General features: G+C 41.6%; 1 protein-coding gene across 7 annotated transcripts in view; it reads right to left on the reverse strand.

Annotated features, from left to right (window-relative positions):
- DDHD2 (DDHD domain containing 2) overlaps positions 1-16,004 on the reverse strand; it is a 52,482-nt gene extending 36,478 nt beyond the window's left edge. Inside the window, exons 1-10 of one of the 7 annotated variants that reach the window (XR_002339362.1) lie at positions 15,727-15,984; positions 14,242-14,469; positions 12,471-12,661; positions 10,112-10,201; positions 8,577-8,697; positions 6,844-6,933; positions 5,526-5,661; positions 1,325-1,533; positions 988-1,055; positions 122-244 (exon numbers count right to left, since the gene is read on the reverse strand). Coding sequence is in view for 4 of the 7 variants with exons in the window: in XM_005671773.3 (XP_005671830.1) it covers positions 122-244; positions 988-1,055; positions 1,325-1,533; positions 5,526-5,661; positions 6,844-6,933; positions 8,577-8,697; positions 10,112-10,201; positions 12,471-12,661; positions 14,242-14,461 (1,248 nt within the window). In the remaining 3 variants the exon portion in view is untranslated. The other 6 variants (XM_005671773.3, XM_001925923.5, XM_005671774.3 and 3 more) reach the window with 6 other exon arrangements.

Here is a 19,986-nt window from a genome sequence, read left to right on the forward strand (position 1 = left end):
AACAAAGTATTTATGACTAAAATGCTTCTAAAGGGCAGGCTCTTAGCAAGCAGCATGATAAAGATAAGCAACAAAAATCCTGAAAATGGTATAGGACAAAATTTTAAAAGATTATTTTTACCAGAGCTTCTTTATCTACTTTCTCCTTCTCAAAGATACTAAAGAATTCAGAGAGTTGAAGTTTCTTCAGGTCTTCCTCCAGTGTTGGTGTATCTCCTTGATCCATGAAAACAGATGGCGAATCCTAAAAATTAAATTGTAAAGCTCATATCCTCTAAATTCATTTAATTTTCCTTTATTCATACTACTGTGCAATAAAGAAATGTACTATGTAAGATATATCCACACAGAGATGTATCTTAACTTTGAACTGTAATTTATATGAAATATAAATGTGATTAACATTTAAGTTTTTGCAACATTAGTTGAAACCCAATATATTTTTAAATAAATGAGTAAAGAATTACAAAAATATTCTTCATCGTCATTAACAACACATTTCCTGAGCTCTTATTATTGTTTAAGGACTGCTTTCAAACAGAATTTCTATAAATTATATCAGTTCGCATCCAATTCATTTTCCATTTCCTCAAATGCAAATTCCATTTCAACTCAATGATTCTATAATTCTAATAGCAGACCAGTAGTGTTTATAATGAAAAATAAGGTACCTATAATCATTTTAGAATGTGGCAAATACTTGTAGAAACATGTTATCTTGCTTCAATTATCCAAGAATCATAGAGATAATTACAAGTCTGTTAAAATTAAAATAAATATAAATGTAACGTTACAGTATGAGACTAAGCAAAAAACAAAAAGTCTGAAATCTAAAATCCTAGGAGTTCCCTGTTGGCCTAGCAGTTAAGGACTCGGTGTTTGTCACTGCAGTGGCTTGAGTTTGATCCCTGGCCAAAAAATAAAATGAAATCTAAAAATCCTTATTAAGAAATAGTACAAGAGAACCTATCTGAATATCTAAATTACCTTTTTACTGTCAATATCCCCCAAAGAATCCTTCTGATTTGTTAGGATATCAAACAATATAAGCGAACCTACAAGTAAAATAGAAGGGACAATTTCAAAGCATTAACAAAGACTAAATAGCTGTCTTTTATACAGAAATTAATAAGCCAATTACCCATGTAGCAAAACCTATGAAGTAGAGTCTTTCTTTCCAATCCGCCACCCCCCTTGCAACTTCTTCCAAATTCATCATAAACCACTTCTAGACTGCTGAATCTGATACTGATAAAATACTGCACTTCAGAAACGGGTGTCCTTAAAATATGAGAGCCTTCCCTGGTCATAGAGAATCCGTTACCTAAACTATGACCAGCAATGGAAACACCTCCTTTGAAATCTGGGTTCCTCTGCAGAAAAAGCTTATATATTCTGTTCATTTCAGAAGCAACTGTGTCCACAATAGTCTGACAGTAGGTGGGGCTATTGTAGAAGAAGACATCCAGAATCGTGTTGTTGGTGAAGTGCCTTAGGCGGTTAATGCTGGGCAGGGTTATTCGCTGCAGATCTCTGAAAAAAAAAAAAAGGAAAGATATTTTAATTAGAAAAATTAATACATGCCATAACCTCCTCTAAATTACTATCCAGCTTAGACTTAGATATTTAAATATACACAAGGTAACTATCAATTTATAGGAAATACAGGGAGTTCCTGTTGTGGCTCAGCAGGTTAAGAATCTGACTAGAATCCATGAGGATGTGGGTTCAATCCCTGGCCTTGATCAGTGGGTTAATAATCTGGCCTTGCTGCAACCTGTGACATAGATTGCAAATGTGGCTCAGATCCCACCTTGCTGTGGCTGTGGTGTAGGCTGGCAGCTGCAGCTCCAATTCAACGCCTAAGCCAGAAACTCTCATATGCCACTAATTGGGCCCGAAAAAGAAAAAAAAAAAAAAAAAGGAAATACAGAAGAGAGATATACTTTTAACAAAGCCACAGGACATGATCAGCAAAATTCAGAGTGTGAGAAACTCTACAAGACAAAAAACACAGCTTCTCTAAGACATAAATTGCAAGAAAATAAGAGATGGAAAAGTTATCTTAAAAAGACATTAAAAGAGATTTAAAAGACATTATCTAATTGCAATTTATGGACCTTATTTGGATCCCAGTTTTTGTTTTGTTTCTTTGCTTTTTAGGGCCACACCTGCGGCATATGGAAGTTCCCAGGCTAGGGGTCGATAGGAGCTGCAGCTGTCAGTCACAGCCACAGCCACACAGGATCCAAGCCACGTCTGCAACCTACACCACAGCTCTTGGAATGCTAGATCCTTAATCCACTGAGTGAAGCTAGGGATCAAACTCATATCCTCATGGATATTCAGGTTCATAACCCACTGAGCCACAACAGAAACTCCTGGATCCCAGTTTAAAATAAGTGTGTGTGCTTTTGTGTATGTGTATATATAAAATCATGACATTGGACAACTTGAAATTTGTACACTGGTGTGTATTTGTTGATATTAGAATTTATTAGGTGTGATAATGGTATTATGGGTCTATTTTTTTAATTCTTAAGACATACAAACTGAATACAGAACTACTATATGACCTAGCAATCCCACTCACAGGCATCTGGAGAAAACCCTAATTTGAAAAGATACATGCATGCCAATTGTTCACTGTAGCACTATTCACAATAGCCAAGACATGGAAGCAACCTAAATGTCCAACAGAGGAATGGATAAAGTATGGTACAAATATACAATGGAATATTACTCAACCATAAAAAAGAACAAAATAATGCCATTTGCAGCAAATGGATGGACCCAGAGATTATCACACTAAGCAAAGTCTGAGAAAGATAAATGTCATATGCTATCATTTATATGTGGAATCTAAAATGTGGTACAAATGAACTTATTTATAAAACGAACTTTCACAGACATAGAAAACAAACTTATAGTTACCAAAGGGGAAGAGAAGAGGGATAAATTAGGGGTTTGAAGTTAACCTATACACACTATTAAATATAAAACAGATAACTAATAAGGACCTACTGTATACCAGAGGGAACTCAACATTCTGTAATAACCTATATGGGAAAAGAATCTGAGAAAGAATATATATATATAACTGATTTAACTTGGCTGACCACCTGAAACCAACACTGTACTCCAAATGAAATAAATAAATCAAGTATATTATAATCACGAGTTTAAAAAAAAGATACACAATACAAACTGAAACACTGAACTCACAAAATGATATGATGCCTAAGATTTTGTTAAAAAATAATACAGTGGACGGACGGTCAGCATAAAGAGGTACGAAGATGTGGATGGGGCAGAAGTGGCCCTGTATTGAGGCTTCTTGGGGCCGTGTAATCATAATCAGAACATGAAGATTCATTATATATGCTCTTGTGTACAAAATTCTCTATAATGAAAGGTTTTTTAAAAGATAGAAAATGTTTTTCCCGGCATTCTCAGCATTAAGGTTTTGTGACCACAAGTCAGATGTTTAATAGCTCAGCTCCCTATTTCAATGCAGAATTTCTACAAGCTGAAAGAAGGCAAGGATGGCAGATGCCAAAAGCAAGCAGAATTCCTATCTCATAAAGGAAAACAATGCAGACAATAATCTAGATCAGCTTCTGGCTAAAGCTTTCTCAAAATTCCCAGAAAGCTTCAACAGCACCCGTAGTTTAGAGAGGGCTATGTGTCCCTTGTAACCTCTCAGCATCACCTCAAATATGAAAGAATGTGAACTCCACACCTAGTAAAGGCAACACCACAGTGGAGCACTTGGCACATGGACTACGTTCAAATCAGAGCATTAAGAACTAAGAGGGAGTTTCGGTTGTGGCTTAACAGAAACCAACCCAACTAGTATCCATGAGGATGCAGGTTCGATCCCTGGCCTTGCTCAGTGGTTAAGGATCCAGCATTGCTATGAACTGCTGTAGGTCACAGACATGACTCAGACCTGGCGTTGCTATGGCTATGGTGTAGGCTGGCAGATGCAGCTCTGATTGGACCCCTAGCCTGGGAACTTCCATATGCTGCAGGTGCAGCCCTAAAACACACACACACACACACACACACACACACACACACACACACACACACACAAACCCACCAAACTGAGACACACAGAATCAGAAAAGCCATTTCCAAGACCAGCATGGAATTAATGCTACTTCCTTTCTCTACCTGAGAAGCATCTCCTAGTTCTATCCTAGAACTAGCTTATGAACACACTTCTTTCTGGAGATACCATAGCTGAATATCCTTAGTACAAGGATAACCTTCTCTGACTTTCTGTAAAATTTACAAACAAAGCTATTGAACTTGTAACTCAAGAAAGCCATCACTTGGAGTTCACTGGTGGCCCAGTGGGTTAAGAATTTAACCCTGGCATCACTGCAGTGGTTTGGGTTGCTGCTGCGGCATAGTTTCAGTCCCTGGCCTGGGAATTTTTACACGCTATGGGCCCGGCCAAAAAAAATTTTTTTAATTAAAAAAAAATAGCCATCACTCATAAGTCATTATACCAATTATACCTCATGTTATAAATCCTAAAAATTTAATGTTTGGGGATTTCCCTTTTGGCCCAAATTTGGACAAATGTTATCGAAATTATGATCATAAAAGGAACAAAATTCTTTGTGCATCTTGTGGTAGGTTGGCTTCTGACATCTGAAGATGGAAATACTTATACACTATGGAGAGAAAGCAATATTTGCCTTTAATGCTAAAGAAATAATAAAGCTGTGGAGCTCCCATCGTGGCATAGTGGTTAACTAATCCGACTAGGAACCATGAGATTGCGGGTTCCATCCCCAGCATTGCTCAGTGGGTTAACAATCTGGCGTTGCCGTGAGCTGTGGTATAGGTCAAAGACCTGGCTTGGATCCCACGTTGCTGTGGCTCTGGCGTAGGCCTATGGCTGCGGCTCCCATTAGACCCCTACCCTGGGAACCTCCATATGCCGTGGGAGCGGCCTTAGGAAAGGCAAAAAGACAAAACAATAATAATAATAATAAAGCTGTAATAGGAAACACTAACAAACCAGTAGAATATACTGGAAGAAGATACACACAGCTCTCTACTCCTAACCCGAGCTAGTTACACCAAGGAATCGGTCAGCACTTATAATGTATCTCTAAGAAAAAGACACAGAGGTACAAAATGTTTCTGGTGAAAGAAATTTTATTTTTGCTTTTCAGGGCCACACCTGTGGCATATGGAAGTTCCCAGGCCAGGGGTCAAATTGGGGCTGTAGCCACAGCCACAGCAACACAGGATCTGAGCCACGACTGTGACCTAAACCACAGCTCATGGCAATGCTGGATCCTTAATCCACTAAATGAGGCCATGGATCGAACCATGTCCTCATGGATAATAGTTGGGTTCATAATCTGCTGAGACACAACAGGAACTCCCAAAATTTTAAATATACAATCGGCTATAGCACTGATACGTTCCTAGGCATATCAATGATCAGAAAACATATTACAACCACACTTAACAACTCGAAGGTGTCAAGGATTACTCACACATCCACACCAGTGGAATGTAAAGGACTGTGCCAGTTGACTGGGAGAAACTCTACCCTCCCAATCTGATGATTTTCATGGGCTTTCTTGAAATGTGTCTGCAGCAGGTTCAAAGAAACACTGCGAAAATCATTAACTGGAAAAGAAAATTAAACAGTGAAGCAGTGGATTCTCAGGATTAGGATGCAATGATCATATAGTTACACTAAGCCTATCATCATTTGCTTAGAGCACCTATTGACCTGAGTCAAAAACAGTGGTATCAGGAGTTCCCATCGAGGCTCAGTGGTCAACAAATCCGACTAGGAACCATGAGGTTGCGGGTTTGATCCTGGCCTTGTTCAGTCAGTTAAGGATCTGGCATTGCCGTGAGCTGCGGTGTAGGTTACAGACTCGGCTTGGATCCCGAGTTGCTGTGGCTCTGGCATAGGCCGGTGACTACACCTCCGATTAGACCCACTAGCCTGGGAACTTCCATGTAGAAAAGCCAAAAAAAAAGTGGTATCAGAAAAAATTAACCTTGTATATAGAAAAAGACATTTCTTTAATATAGAATTTGCTTTTACTATAAAAATATTTGATCAAAGAAAACCCTGCTAACTTCAAAAATTTTACTGTGTCATGGGAACAGTTTCAAATTTTTTTTTAATCACATGACTATGTCAATTGGCCTTGCAGTCAGATTCCTATCCTAACTTTCTGGTTCTCATAAACAACCGTTACCCAATATTTTGGATTAAAAACTGCTGTCTGGAATTCATATCACGTAGAGCTTAACCTTCTAGAAGGTTTACGCTTAGAAGCCTTAGCCATTAGGATCAGATTCCAGAACTGGGGCAATTAGACGATGAATACTACCAAGTTTTAGAAGAACTTACCTTTCGAAATCAAGTTACACTAACCACCTAAACATTCCAATTAGAATGTCAAGAGGTTTATGAAAGTTGAATTACAAAAAAGACCGAGCTTCTGTTATTCATTAAACTATATTACCTTTATGGTTATATATTTATAAATAGATTCCCTTTATATCAGGAATGGTCAGAAACAGGAATCACATCCTGAAACCATTTTATTAGGCTTGAGGGCTTGCTCACTCAAGAACTGTTAGTTAAGAGAATAAACCTATTAGCCTAAGGAGTTTACTGGCACTTTTAAATCTAAGCTGGGAAGCTTTACCACCATGCTGCTGGCCTTTAGCTCTCCAAATCTTATTATGCAGCTAAGACAACAGATGAAAGACAACACCTGATCTCAATTCACAGGAGCAGTAACAGTCCCCTTAAATGATTTAATCTCTTTTGCTCTGCACACCTACCACACTGTACAATGCTTCGAAAGCGGAGATCACAAGCTGGTCCGATCCCATGGACTACAAAAACCAAGTGATCTATTTGTAAAGGTTCCCCTACAAATGAAATTACAAAGAAAAATCATTCTGTATAACTCATCATGTATTCTAAGATTGACATTCACAACAAATAGGTAATTTGAAATGGGCAAGTGAAAAAAAGAGCAGAGGAGTTCCCGTTATGGCTCAATGGGTTAAGAACCCGACTAGTATCCATGAGGACGCAGGTTCAACCCCTGGCCTTGTTCAGTGGGTTAAGGATCTAGCGTTGCCATGAGCTGTTGTGTAGGTCGAAGACACAGCTCAGATCCGCTGTGTCTGTGACTGCGGTGCAGGCTGGCAGCTGCAGCTCTGATTTGACCCCTAGCATGGAAACTTCCATATGCTGCAGGTGAGGCCATAAATAAATAAATAAATAAATAAACAAGAGCAGATATTTTAAAGGACATAAACAGTCCTACATTTATAACTACTAAATATACAGTGACTAATTAGTAATAACAGTGATTTTTTAACTTGGTTTCTAATTTATCTTGAAATAAGTTGGTAAAAAAATTTGGGGGGGTTTTAAAACATTTTATTTTGAAACAGTTGGACTCTTACAAACCACATGAAAGAAGAGTAAAACTTTCATGTCCTGTTTACACAGATTCAACACTTTAATATTTGCTTTATTACTCTATGTGTATGTGTATTCACACCCATTTCTTTTTCTGAATTATTCAGGAGCCTGCACACATCATACCTCTTCAACCCTTTAGTATTTTAATATGTATTTCCTAAGAATATTCTCTTATATAACCACAGGGCAGTTACTGAATTTAGGCAGTTTAACACTGACAGAATATTTTTATCTAATATCCCATTTTTATCAATTGTACCAACAGTGTCTGGTACGTATTTTGAGGCCTGAAATCTTAAACTCATCTTTTTATTTTTTTCCTATCGTACTTCACTCTATTGCACTTCACAAATGTTGAGTTTTATTGTTGTTTACAAATAGAAGATTTGTGGCAACCTTGAACTGTCATTAAACTCATCTTTTTGGGGGGTAGCGGGGCTATGCCCGCAGCATGCAGAAGTTCCCTGGCCCAAGGATTGAACCCTCACCACAGCAGCGACCCAAGCCACTACAGTGACAAGGCTGAATTCTTAACCCACTGTGCCACAAGAGAACTCCTAAACTCATCTTCTTAAATTACAGTAAGTCTGAGACTTTATCCAAGAGACAAGCCATCTCCTCTGCAAGATGAGAGGAATTTTATAATCTAGTTAAATACATTATAAAACCAACCATAAATGACCCAAGCTAGACAGCAATGGATAACCATTAAGGTCCTACTGAAAAACAGTTTTCCCTAATTGAAAACCCTTAAAGGTAGGAGTTACCAGGAATAAATGAATAATCAAGCAAGGGGAATTATACTTCTCAGAATTAGGACTCAATCAGTTCATTTGTACTTAGTGACTTCCTGATTAGTACTGCCAAATTTTATCCATTCGATCATATACTTGGCAACTTTAACCTTTTTGACCTAATTCAGATTCTTAGTAGATGAAGTAATGCTCATGTTCACTTGGAAGCCCATTTGATTAAAGAAAATTTTTAAGCCTTGAGGTAATCAAAAGCCATAGATAAAGGCCACGAGAGGTAAACAGATAAGTATACCAGAAGAAAAAAGAAGAATGATTAACATTACCACCATGAATGTCAACAGAGATGTTCTCAACCCCCCTCTTCACTGTTCGTGGTCGACCCTGCTCAGTGGGTGTTGAACCCCACTCATCAGACCCTGCAACTGGCTGGTAATGCACCATAAGCTTAAAAAAAAAAAAAAAGGATCAGTACAATACAGATAGTCTACATTAAAAACATCTCTATGCAATTCTGAGGGGTAGGGAGCAGGTCTTTCTAAACATGACATAGAGTCATATTCAACTGAAGTTTTTGTTGGTTTTTTCTTTTTTTTTTTTTTTTTTGTCTTTTTGTCATTTCTTGGGCCACTCCCGCGGCATATGGAGGTTCCCAGGCTAGGGGTCTAATCGGAGCTGCAGCCGCCAGCCTATGCCAGAGCCACAGCAACAAGGGATCCGAGCCTCGTCTGCAACCTACACCACAACTCACCAACGCCAGATCCTTAACCCACTGAGCAAGGCCAGGGATCAAACCTGAAATCTCATGGTTCCTAGTCGGATTCGTTAACCACTGAGCCACGACGGGAACTCCTCGACTGGAGTGTTTTGTTTTTTTTTTTTGCCATTTCTTGGGCTGCTCCCGCGGCACATGGAGGTTCCCAGGCTAGGGGTCTAATCGGAGCTGTAGCCACCGGCCTACGCCAGAGCCACAGCAATGCGGGATCCGAGCCGCGTCTGCAACCTACACCACAGCTCACAGCAATGCCAGATCGTTAACCCACTGAGCAAGGCCAGGGACCGAACCCGCAACCTTATGGTTCCTAGTCGGATTCGTTAACCACTGCGCCACGACGGGAACTCCTCGACTGGAGTTTTGATAAGCAACTCTTACAGCTTAAAATGAGAATCCTGAAAATACAACAGGCTAATGTTGTATACTTTATATATCACACTATTATTTTTGTCAGTTATACCTCACTAAAGCTAAAAAAAAAGACATCAGGCTAACAGATCCTTCAACAATACCCTACACATGTAAGATATGCCCACATAATGAATGGGTCAGTGATTTTCTTAATCTACAGTGACATAACTTTCCCTAAGAAAAATTTTTGTGAAAGTTGAACAAGTAAACAACAGTAGTATAGTGGCTACAAATTTTAAGTTTCATAACTGTGAATGCAATATAAAAATTTCCAACACTTACCCTACACAGAATGACCAGAAAAAAAGAAACCAATAGGGAGTTCCCATCGTGGCGCAGTAGTTAACGAATCCGACTAGGAACCATGAGGTTGCGGGTTCGGTCCCTGGCCTTGCTCAGTGGGTTAAGGATCCTGCGTTGCTGTGAGCTGTGATGTAGATTGCAGACACAGCTAGGATCTGGCGTTGCTGTGGCTCTGGCATAGGCCAGTGGCTATGGCTCCAATTAGACCCCTAGCCTGGGAATGAATCTCCATATGCCGTGGAAGCGGCCCTAGAAAAGGCAAAAACCAAAAAAAAAAAAAAAAAAAAAAAAAAGAGAAACCAATATAAGTTCTCCTTAGTAAGCAATTAACCTTTAATCCCATCATTAAAGAAGGACTTTCATTTGCTTTACCTTTGGATTGTGTAATATAATAATTTCTCTGTTGGGAGATTCCAGTTTCTTTTTCCATTCATCCAGAGTTACAGCAAGCATGTAAGTTTCCTTAAAAGAAAACACATCTGATTAGATTTCTCTAATAGCTTTTCTATTAAAACTGAACTTTTTTCACAAGAGTACTGCTAGATAAACAATTACAAAAAGAAGAGCTTACTGCAATTTATCAAACTTAATTCTTTTAAAATGACAACAGAAAATAAAATGACACAAATACTAGTATAGAATGAAGAAAAATTAATCACTCCTATTATTCAGACTGGAGATAATCACTGCATACATTTTGCTTTTAAGGGCTGCACCTGTGGCACATGGAAGTTCCTAGGCTAGTGGTTGAATCAGAGCTGCAGCTGCCAGCCACAGTCATAGCCATGGCAATGCAGGATCCAAGCCCCATCTGCGACCTATACCACAGCTCACAGCAATGCCAGATCCTTAACTCACTGAGTGATGCCAGGGATCGAACCCACGTCCTCATGGATACTATTCAGGTTCGTTACCATTGAGCTGCAATTGGAATGCCACTGTACACACATTTTGATATATATTTCTTTCAATAATATTAATGCATGAATATGTTTCATAAAATTAGGAATATATACACACATAGTTCTTTCTTGATTTATCATGTTTACTTTAAAATTTTTTTGGAGTTCCCATCGTGGCGCAGTGGTTAACGAATCTGATTAGGAATAAGAGGTTGCAGGTTCAATCCCTGGCCTTGCTCAGTGGGTTAAAGATCCAGCGTTGCCACGAGCTGTGGTGTAGGTTGCAGATGCAGCTCGGATCCCATGTTGCTGTGGCTCTGGCATAGGCCAGCGGCTGCAGGTCTGATGAGACCCCTAGCCTGGGAACCTCCATATGCCTTGGGAGTGGCCCTAGAAAAGGCAAAAAAAAAAAACAACAAACAAAAAAAATTATTTTAAAATTTTATAGTATGAGACAAATGAAAAAAAATCACTCCCAATTACATCATTTAGACTAGAGATAACCATTGTTCACATTTTGATATATTTCTTCCAACAATATTGATGTCCCACTCCAATTCATTTTATTTATTTATATATTTTGTCTTTTTAGGGCCACACCCTCAGCATATGGAGGTTCCCAGGCTAGGGGTCGAATTGGAGCTGTAGCCACCACCCTACGCCACAGCAATGCCAGATCCAAGCCCAGTCTGTGGCCTACACCATAGTTCACAGCAACTCTGGATCCTTAACCCACTAAGCAAGGCCAGGGACTGAACCCACAACCTCATAGTTCCTAATCAGATTCGTTAACCACTGAGCCACAACGGGAACTCCTCCCACTCCAATTTAAAGCAAATCTCAGGAGTTCCTGCTGTGGCACAGCAGGTTAAGAACCTGACTGCAGCAGCTGGAGTTGCTGTGGAGGTGAGGGTTCCATCCCCAGCCCGATGGACACAGTGGGTTAAAGGATCTAATGCTGCAGCAGCTGCAGCTCACATTCAATCTCTGGCCCACTGACCTCCAAATGCCGCAGATGTGGTCATTAAAAAATAAATAAATAGGAGTTCCCATCGTGGCGCAGTGGTTAACGAATCCGACTAGGAACCATGAGGTTGCGGCTTCGATCCCTGGCCTTGCTCAGTGGGTTAAGGATCCGGCGTTGCCGTGAGCTGTGGTGTAGGTCGCAAACTCGGCTTGAATCCTGCGTTGCTGTGGCTCTGGCATAGGCTGGCGGCTACAGCTCCAATTAGACCCCTAGCCTGGGAACCTCCATATGCCGTGGGAGTGGCCCAAGAAATGGCGAAAAGACAAAAAAAAATAATAATAAATAAATAAATAAATAGGAGTTCCCACTATGGCACAATGGAATCGGCAGTGTCTCTGAAGTGCTGGGATGCAGGGTCAACTCCTGGCTGGCACAGTAAGTTAAGGAGCTGGCACTGCCACAACTGCGGTGTAGGCCACAACTGCAGTTGGAATCTGATCCCTGGCCTGGGAGTTCCATATGCCACTGGGTGGCCAAAAAAGAGCAAGTTTCAGAATATTTTCAGAGCGAGAAAAAACAAAAGGAAAAAGAGACCAATCCTGTGGTCATAGTTTAAATATTAACAATGATTATAATTAGGGGAAACAATTTTAGACATAATGGTTTTAATTGCATTTCAAAATCTGAAAACTACTTTATCCTGAAACTAACTTGTGAAAAGAAATGCTGTAAACTATTATGCAGATAGAACCAAAACAAACTCTCTGTAAATTCACAAAATAAGTCACCAGAGGAAGAAAAGATCATTACAGAAGAGAAGAAAAAAACGAAGAAAATAAATAAGAAAAGGCCAAAGGAATACCTCCAATACTTGGCTGAAGCTCTCCGAGTATGGGACATACTTATTGTCTTTGTCTCCCTTGTAAAACCAGGTACATCGTCTCACTTCTGATGCTGGCTCGTCCCAGTACACAGCGTACCGCATCCTCTCCCCCAAATGAACATCGTATCTGCCCCCGTCAGTGGGGACAACTCTCCCATTACAATCTTTTCCTATCAAGGATTAGAAAGGAGTAAAGAAGTAGAGAGCCTAGCAAAATAAACTTACCAAAATACATTCCCAAGTTATCCTCTAAATAATGCTATGAAACACATGAATGATCGATTTCTTCTTAGCTCAATTACTTTATAAATTATGAAAATCATTCTTCAGTTTAATGAAACATGAAAAAAAAAAAAATGCCCAAACACAGTTTCATTCTTTTTATGAGGAGAGTTAGTTGTGTCCCTTTAAAAAAAATGTAAATAAGGGGAGTTTCCACTGTGACTCAGTGGGTTAAGAGCCTGACAAGAGTCCATGAGGATTTGGGTTCCATCCCTGGCCTTGTTCAGAGGATTAAGGATCCCACATTGCCACAAGCTCTGGCATAGGCTGCACATACGGCTTGGATCCTGTATCACTGTGGCTATGGCGTAGGCTGGCGGCTTGCAGCTCTGATTCCACTGGTAACCTAGGAACGTCCATATACTGCAGGTGTGGTGGTAAAAAGAAAAAAGGAATGTAAATAAGGCGGCTTTTCTGAATTTTTTGCTTGAGGAACCAAAAGGTAAATTAATGACCATGATCATGATGATAAAGCAGTAATCTGCGTCATTCTTATTTCATAGAAGAAAAAAAAGTGAAAAATTAAAGAATTCTTTATTTTGTAATGTGACACCAGGCCCCCATCACATTCTTTATATAAACAAGAACTGAAACATAAGCTACAACATAAGAAACATAATTGGACAACTACGCAGAAATTAAAATTGGCACTAGTTTCAATATACAGACCAAATGCTTGAATACTGTAAATTAGCCAGATAGTAATACAGAGCCTTTATATAAAAATGCTAAGATAACTTGAAAAAAAATCAAAAATTTATCTTTAGGAGTTCCCCTCATGGCGCAGTGGTTAACGAATCCGACTAGGAACCATGAGGTTGCGGGTTCGGTCCCTGGCCTTGCTCAGTGGGTTAACGATCCGGCGTTGCCATGAGCTGTGGTGTAGGTTGCAGACGCGGCTCGGATCCCGCGTTGCTGTGGCTCTGGCGTAGGCCGGTGGCTACAGCTCTGATTCAACCCCTAGCCTGGGAACCTCCATATGCCGCGGGAGCGGCCCAAGAAATAGCAACAACAACAACAACAGACCAAAAAGACAAAAAAGAAAAAAAAAAAAATTTATCTTTAATAGCACTCACTCTAAGGACTTTTATACTGACACACTATAAATCATCTATACTTTAATAAAAATTTTTAAAAATGGAATATATAGGAGTTCCCATTGTGGCACAGCCGAAACAAATCCACTTAGTATCTGAGGATGCGGGTTTGATTCCGGGCCTCACTCAGTGGGTTGGGGATCCAGCGTTGCCATGAGCTGTGGTGTAGGTCGAAGATGTGACTCAGTTTCCGCATTGCTGCGACTGTGGCATAGACAGGCAACTGTAGCTCTGATTTGACTGCTAGCCTGGGAAACTCCATATGCTGCAGGTGCAGCCCTAAAAAGCAAAAAACAAACAAGACTGGGAATATATAGTTTAGAGCGATAACACTAAATCCTTGCCTATTACAAGTCATTGTTTTGACGTACCATTGTCATATGCCTCTTCCAGTTGCTGTGAATCCTCAGAGTTGAAAGGAATCCATGTCTCCTTAGAATCTATTATCTTACAGTAAAACCAATGAGGAGAAACTGGTTCATACAAACTGCTGGCATCCATGTCTATTAGCTCAAAGGAACTACATGAGTTTGGTGATGGGGATGGATCTGACTGGGACAATTGTTCCTGGTGTGATTCCACTGATGACATTTCGTTCTCTAAAAGACAAAGGAAAATTATCATAAAAATGTTTCCTTCTATTAACAGTTGTTCAAAGACACACAACTGGTCATTTTAAGGAGTCACTTCTGAAAGAAAAATCTAAGGAGGCTACACAATTTGAAATAGAAATAACATAACAGAAATAACAGCTGGATTTTTTTTTTTTTTTTTAGGGGAGAGGTTTTAAACAAAATGCTTCTTATTGTTAGACCAACCACTCTGTAGTGATTTCCCAGTTCTCTCAGAAAACTACATGGTTTTAATTAAACAAAACCAGAATCACAAGAAACACCTGATCAAACTCTTGATTGCAAAAAAACAAACCACCACCAACAAAAAAACCCCACTTTACCCCAATTTCAAATCTAAGTCTACTGTCAGAGGCAAAAAAATTTACTCTAACAAAGTCTTAACACCTGGTTTTAGGCTCCAGGCCCCTGTCATTACATATTTACATGACTACTCAAATCTTACAATACCGAAAATAAAACTATCCACTTAAGAACTGGTTCTTGTAGAGTGCTTAAATAGGAACTACCTTACAAATTCTGAAATCACAAACGCTTGCTTGGGGCCCCTGCGCGCATGCACTGACCCACTCCCACCGTCCAAGTCCCAGATGAAAAGTAACAAGTGACCTCAACAGCTTCCTTCCCTCAAGGAAGACTCTGACCTGTGTGTTTCTATCCTTTCAACACTCTGACCACTCGGCAGACACTAACACTGCAGACATCAAAAGTAAACCCAGCCTCCCCACTAGGAGAGTGGACAAGATAGTTGCTATCTCCGCAGCCTGCGCAGCTGGACCGCAAACACACGGCCTCTTGAGCGGACGCTCTCCAGGCTTCCGCTACTTTATCTTTTTTCCCAGCATGAATTTACCTTCTCTACCTTGCGTGCTCCTTTTTCCCCGTGGCCCCTGGCCTCATGCAGCCCAGATCAGGGACCTCGGAGCTTGAGAACGCGTCTCCCCCTCCCTCCTCCAAGCCCCGCAAGGAGGGCTGGAGCCTCGATTGCAAACGAAGTAATTTCTCTTTGCCTTCGGGCGCAGTGGATACAAAAGGCGGCCTGTCGTGCCCCTGGAGTCGAGGTCACCTCACCCCGCCGGGACTGGTCCTCCCAGCCCCCTTCCCCGCCTTGGGCAGCGCGTCCTCCTCCGCTGCTGGCACCTCCATCCTGCAGTGCCTCCAACACGCACCTGGGTCTGAGCCCTTGGCCAGGCCGCCGCCCCTAACGCGCTGCCACGGACTCACCTAACAGCTCCGCAGCCTTTCACTCTTTCCTGCCCTCGCCGAAGGGGGCAGGACATGTCCCTGCGGAGGCCTTCCCCCGAGCCCGGGCGGGGCAGGGCGGAGCCTGCGGCCCCGCCGGGCTCGCGCCCAACTCTGAGCTCCACCGCGCTCCCAGCGTGCGAGCGCTCCTGCAGGGCTACTAAAAGCAAAGGTGAAGTGACATGTAGCTCCCGGTCGAGGCGGCGGCGGGTGGGGCGTGGAGGCCCGCAGGGGAACTGGCGGGAAGTGTCGCGAGAGGTGGAGGGAATCGCGCGAGATCTGGTCCTCCTAGAGGGCAGGCGGCCGGAGCACTGGGCACGCGGGTGGTGCGTGCAGCGTGCCCTCCACCTGCAGCCAATGCACGGGGACTCCGCGAGGACGGAGGTCTTTGTAAGGCAGGGATGGGGAATGAGACATTATAGGTGGGGAGCATAATTTCGATGAAGGCAATCTTCTTCAAGATGACCAGCCCAGCCTCCTCACCTAGTAGATGAGGAAACAGACCCCCTGAGTCTGTGGTACCCTGGCTAACCCTACTAATGGGCGGGATAGTGCGAGGACACGGGGATGTCACAACCCCTGATGAGAAGTAGGCCGGGGCGCTAGCAACAGCTCCATCCTGCCAGACCTCCACTTCAGGGTGCTGAGGACATTGGCATTTGCAAAGAAAAAGTGTCTTGTCACTGGGGCTTTGCCCCTTCCCCTTTGCGTTTATTAAGATTTAGAGGCTGCCAAAAAGATTTATCTCTGGAAGATGTAGCGGTGAGCTTGGCAGGATTTAAAAGCCGCAAGGGCGGTTTAGGAGGAAATACTTTTTTTTTTTTTTTTTTTTTTTTTTGTCTTTTTGCTATTTCTTTGGGCCGCTCCCGCGGCATATGGAGGTTCCCAGGCTAGGGGTCGAATCGGAACTGTAGCCACCGGCCTACGCCAGAGCCACAGCAACGCGGGATCCGAGCCATGTCTGCAACCTACACCACAGCTCACGGCAACGCCGGATCGTTAACCCACTGAGCAGGGGCAGGGACCGAACCCGCAACCTCATGGTTCCTAGTCGGATTCGTTAACCACTGCGCCACGACGGGAACTCCCCAGGAGGAAATACTTTTGTCCAAATAAGATAACTGGGGAGTTCCCGTAGTGGCTCAGCGGTTAACGAACCTGACTAGGATCCATGAGGATGCGGTTTCGATCAGTGGGCTCGCTCAGTGGGTTAAGGATCCCGCGTTGGGGTGAGCTGTGGTATAGGTCACAGACTCTGCTGGGATCCTGCGTTGTTGTGGCTGTGGCGTAGGCCGGCAGCTGTAGCTCGTATTAGACCCCTAGCCTGGGAACTTCCATATGTCACGGGTGCCACCCTAAGAAGAAAAAAAGAAATAACATAACTGAAGAGTTTAAATGAATTTCCTGATTGGTAGACCTGCCCAGCTCTCCTGAGTATACAGTTTTCTGGAAGGCCTCAATTCCTTTAGGGCATGCAATAAAATGCTTCCCTATTTTCTAACTATATTACAGGGCGGGGTTCACGGAATGCTGAAAATGGAAGTTTTATTTCTGCAAAAGCTGAGAAAAAGGAAACTAAAGGAATTTTTCTAACACCTTAATTCTTTCACCGTTTAAAAACCACACACAGGAGATCCTGTCGTGGTGCAGCAGAAACGAATCTGACTAGGAACCATGGGGTTGCAGGTTCGATCCCTGGCCTCACTCAGTGGGTTAAGGATCCGGCATTGCCATGAGTTGTGGTGTAGGTCACAGACTCGGCTTGGATCTGGCGTTGCTGTGGCCGTGGCGTAGGCTGGCAGCAACAGCTCTGATTAGACCCCTAGCCTGGGAACCTCCATATGCCGAAGGTGTGCCCCTAGAAAAGGTAAAAAGACAAAAAATAAAATAAAAATAAAAACCACACACAATTACCCACAAGTGTATATAGGCCTTCTAAAATTTATAACGCCTGAATAGATCCTGTTTTCTCCAGGAGGATGAAGGAAGCCAGGGCTGTGTCTCAGTCTCTAGGCATCTGATTCAGATGCCTTGCTAATATAACTAAAAATGGTAGCCAGCTTTTACTGAGCTCTTATTATATTCTAGATACAACTGTAAACATTTTACAAGTAAAAATCCTATTTAAGCCTCACAGCAACCTGGTAGGTTATCCCTGTTTGCAGAGGTAGAGGTGTAAGTAAGCAGGACCCCATGAGGCCTTCCCAGAGTGGACCCCCCGCTCATGTCCTTCACCTGCATTTTTATGCATAGAAAAACATCAAAGAATCAATTTAGGGAGTTCTCGTTGTGGCTCAGTGGGTTACGAACCCTAATAGTATCCATGAGGATGCAGGTTCAATCCCTGGCCTCGTTCAGTGTATTACGGATCTGATGTTGCCCTGAGCTGTGGTGTAGGCTGGCAGATGCCCCTCCAATTATACCCCTAGCCTGGGAACTTACATACGTTGCAGGTGCGGCCATAAAAAGAAAAATAAATAAATAAATTTAATCAGAGAAGTGAAAAAGAAAATATAGAGAAAAAGGAAAACAATCAAGAGTGACAGAATAGTAATAGTTTAGCCATTCAACAAAGTCAAGGGTCTTTGGTTAGTTCTTCTTCAAAGACTATAGATAATATTCTGAGCCATGTCCTTGGAGCTGTTTTACAGGTGCTGAAGCCCCCACCTTCAGCAGGTGGAAGAAGTCAACTGTATGCTGCCCACAAGCAGGTGGATCCCAGACTGGCTGGAACCGGAAGGTTGATGATGCTGACTCCCAATGACCTCACCACCAACCAATCAGAAAAATGTTCATGAGCTGATGATGCCCTGCTTCTCAAACACTGTAAGATTCCTCACTACCTCTTCTAAGGAGGGGGGCACAATCCTGGAGGCACTAGCCTGCTGGGTTCCCCTCTTTGCCTGGCAATTAGAGCTACTTTTTCTGTTTCCTCCAACTCTGTCTCCACATTTCTATTTGGCTTCTGCGTATAGAGGCAGCCGAGATTTCGGCAACAGAGGGACTCACTCAAAGTCATACATACTAGCAAGTGATGGAGCCAGTATTATAAACATCTGGTCTGTTTTTAGGGGCTGCACCCAAGTAACTTACCTAAAATAGTTAAGTGCTAGAACTGAACTTGAATTTAGGTCCTTACTCCAAAGCCATGTTGCAGCCTTTAAAAAAAAATTTTTTTTTGTCTCAGGATCCTTCATACTTTAATTATGGAGGACCCTAAGGAGTGTTGATTATGTAGATTGTATCTATCGCTATTCACTGTACTAGATGTTAAAACTGAGAAATTTAAATATTTAATTCATTTAAAAATAAGAAAAAGCCATTCCATGTAAATAAACATTTTTATGGAAAAAGAATTCTTTTCCAAAATAATTTTTTTGAAAATCAAAAATGACATTGTATTACATTTTTGTACATTTATTTAATGACATGTTAATAGAAAACCGTTTTGATTCTCATATTTGCTTTTTCATTCAATCTGTTACAATTTTAGTTTTCATTGAAGTATATGAAGAAAATCCCGCCTCACTCAACTATGTAGTTGGAGAGGGAAGGGGTCTCTTAATAGCCTCAGATAAATGTGGATATTCTTTTTAATACTATATTAAAATTCAACAAATGGTAGCTTCTTAAAAGTTACAATGTGGAATCTGAAAACATATTAGTGAATGTACTCTGATATATTAAAACCCATTGGTCTGTCCTGCACTTTGGATGGATCTTTTATCCATGCATGGCTTATGACATCATGCATTAGTCATTTGAAAAATACTAGTGCACTGAGCTATGCAGTCTTTCAGATGTTAACATCTATATGTAAAATTACCACCCATCTCATTAGAAAAGTCTTTTAAGGAGTTCCCATTGCGGCTCAACGGAAATGAATCCGACCAGGAACCATGAGGTTGCAGGTTCGATCCCTGGCCTTGATCAGTGGGTTAAGGATATGGGGTTACCGTAAGCTGTGGTATCGGTTGCAGACGCAGCTCGGATCTGGCATTGCTGTGGCTGTGGCGTAGGCCAGCAGCAACAGCTCCAATTAGATCCTTAGCCTAGGAACCTCCATATGCTGCAGGTGCGGCCCTCAAAAGACAAAAGGCAAAAAAAAAAAAGTCTTTAAGTATTGGGAAGCTGTCAAGCTCATAGATATGTTTTCCAAAATTCTTTTCTCTTTAAAAGTCTAAATTGGCAACAAATACTGTCAGTTGTTTTGCTTGACATGATAGGTTCATTTTTTGTTTG

Source organism: Sus scrofa, chromosome 15 (genome assembly GCF_000003025.6).
Source record: "Sus scrofa isolate TJ Tabasco breed Duroc chromosome 15, Sscrofa11.1, whole genome shotgun sequence".
Taxonomy (NCBI): domain Eukaryota; kingdom Metazoa; phylum Chordata; class Mammalia; order Artiodactyla; family Suidae; genus Sus; species Sus scrofa.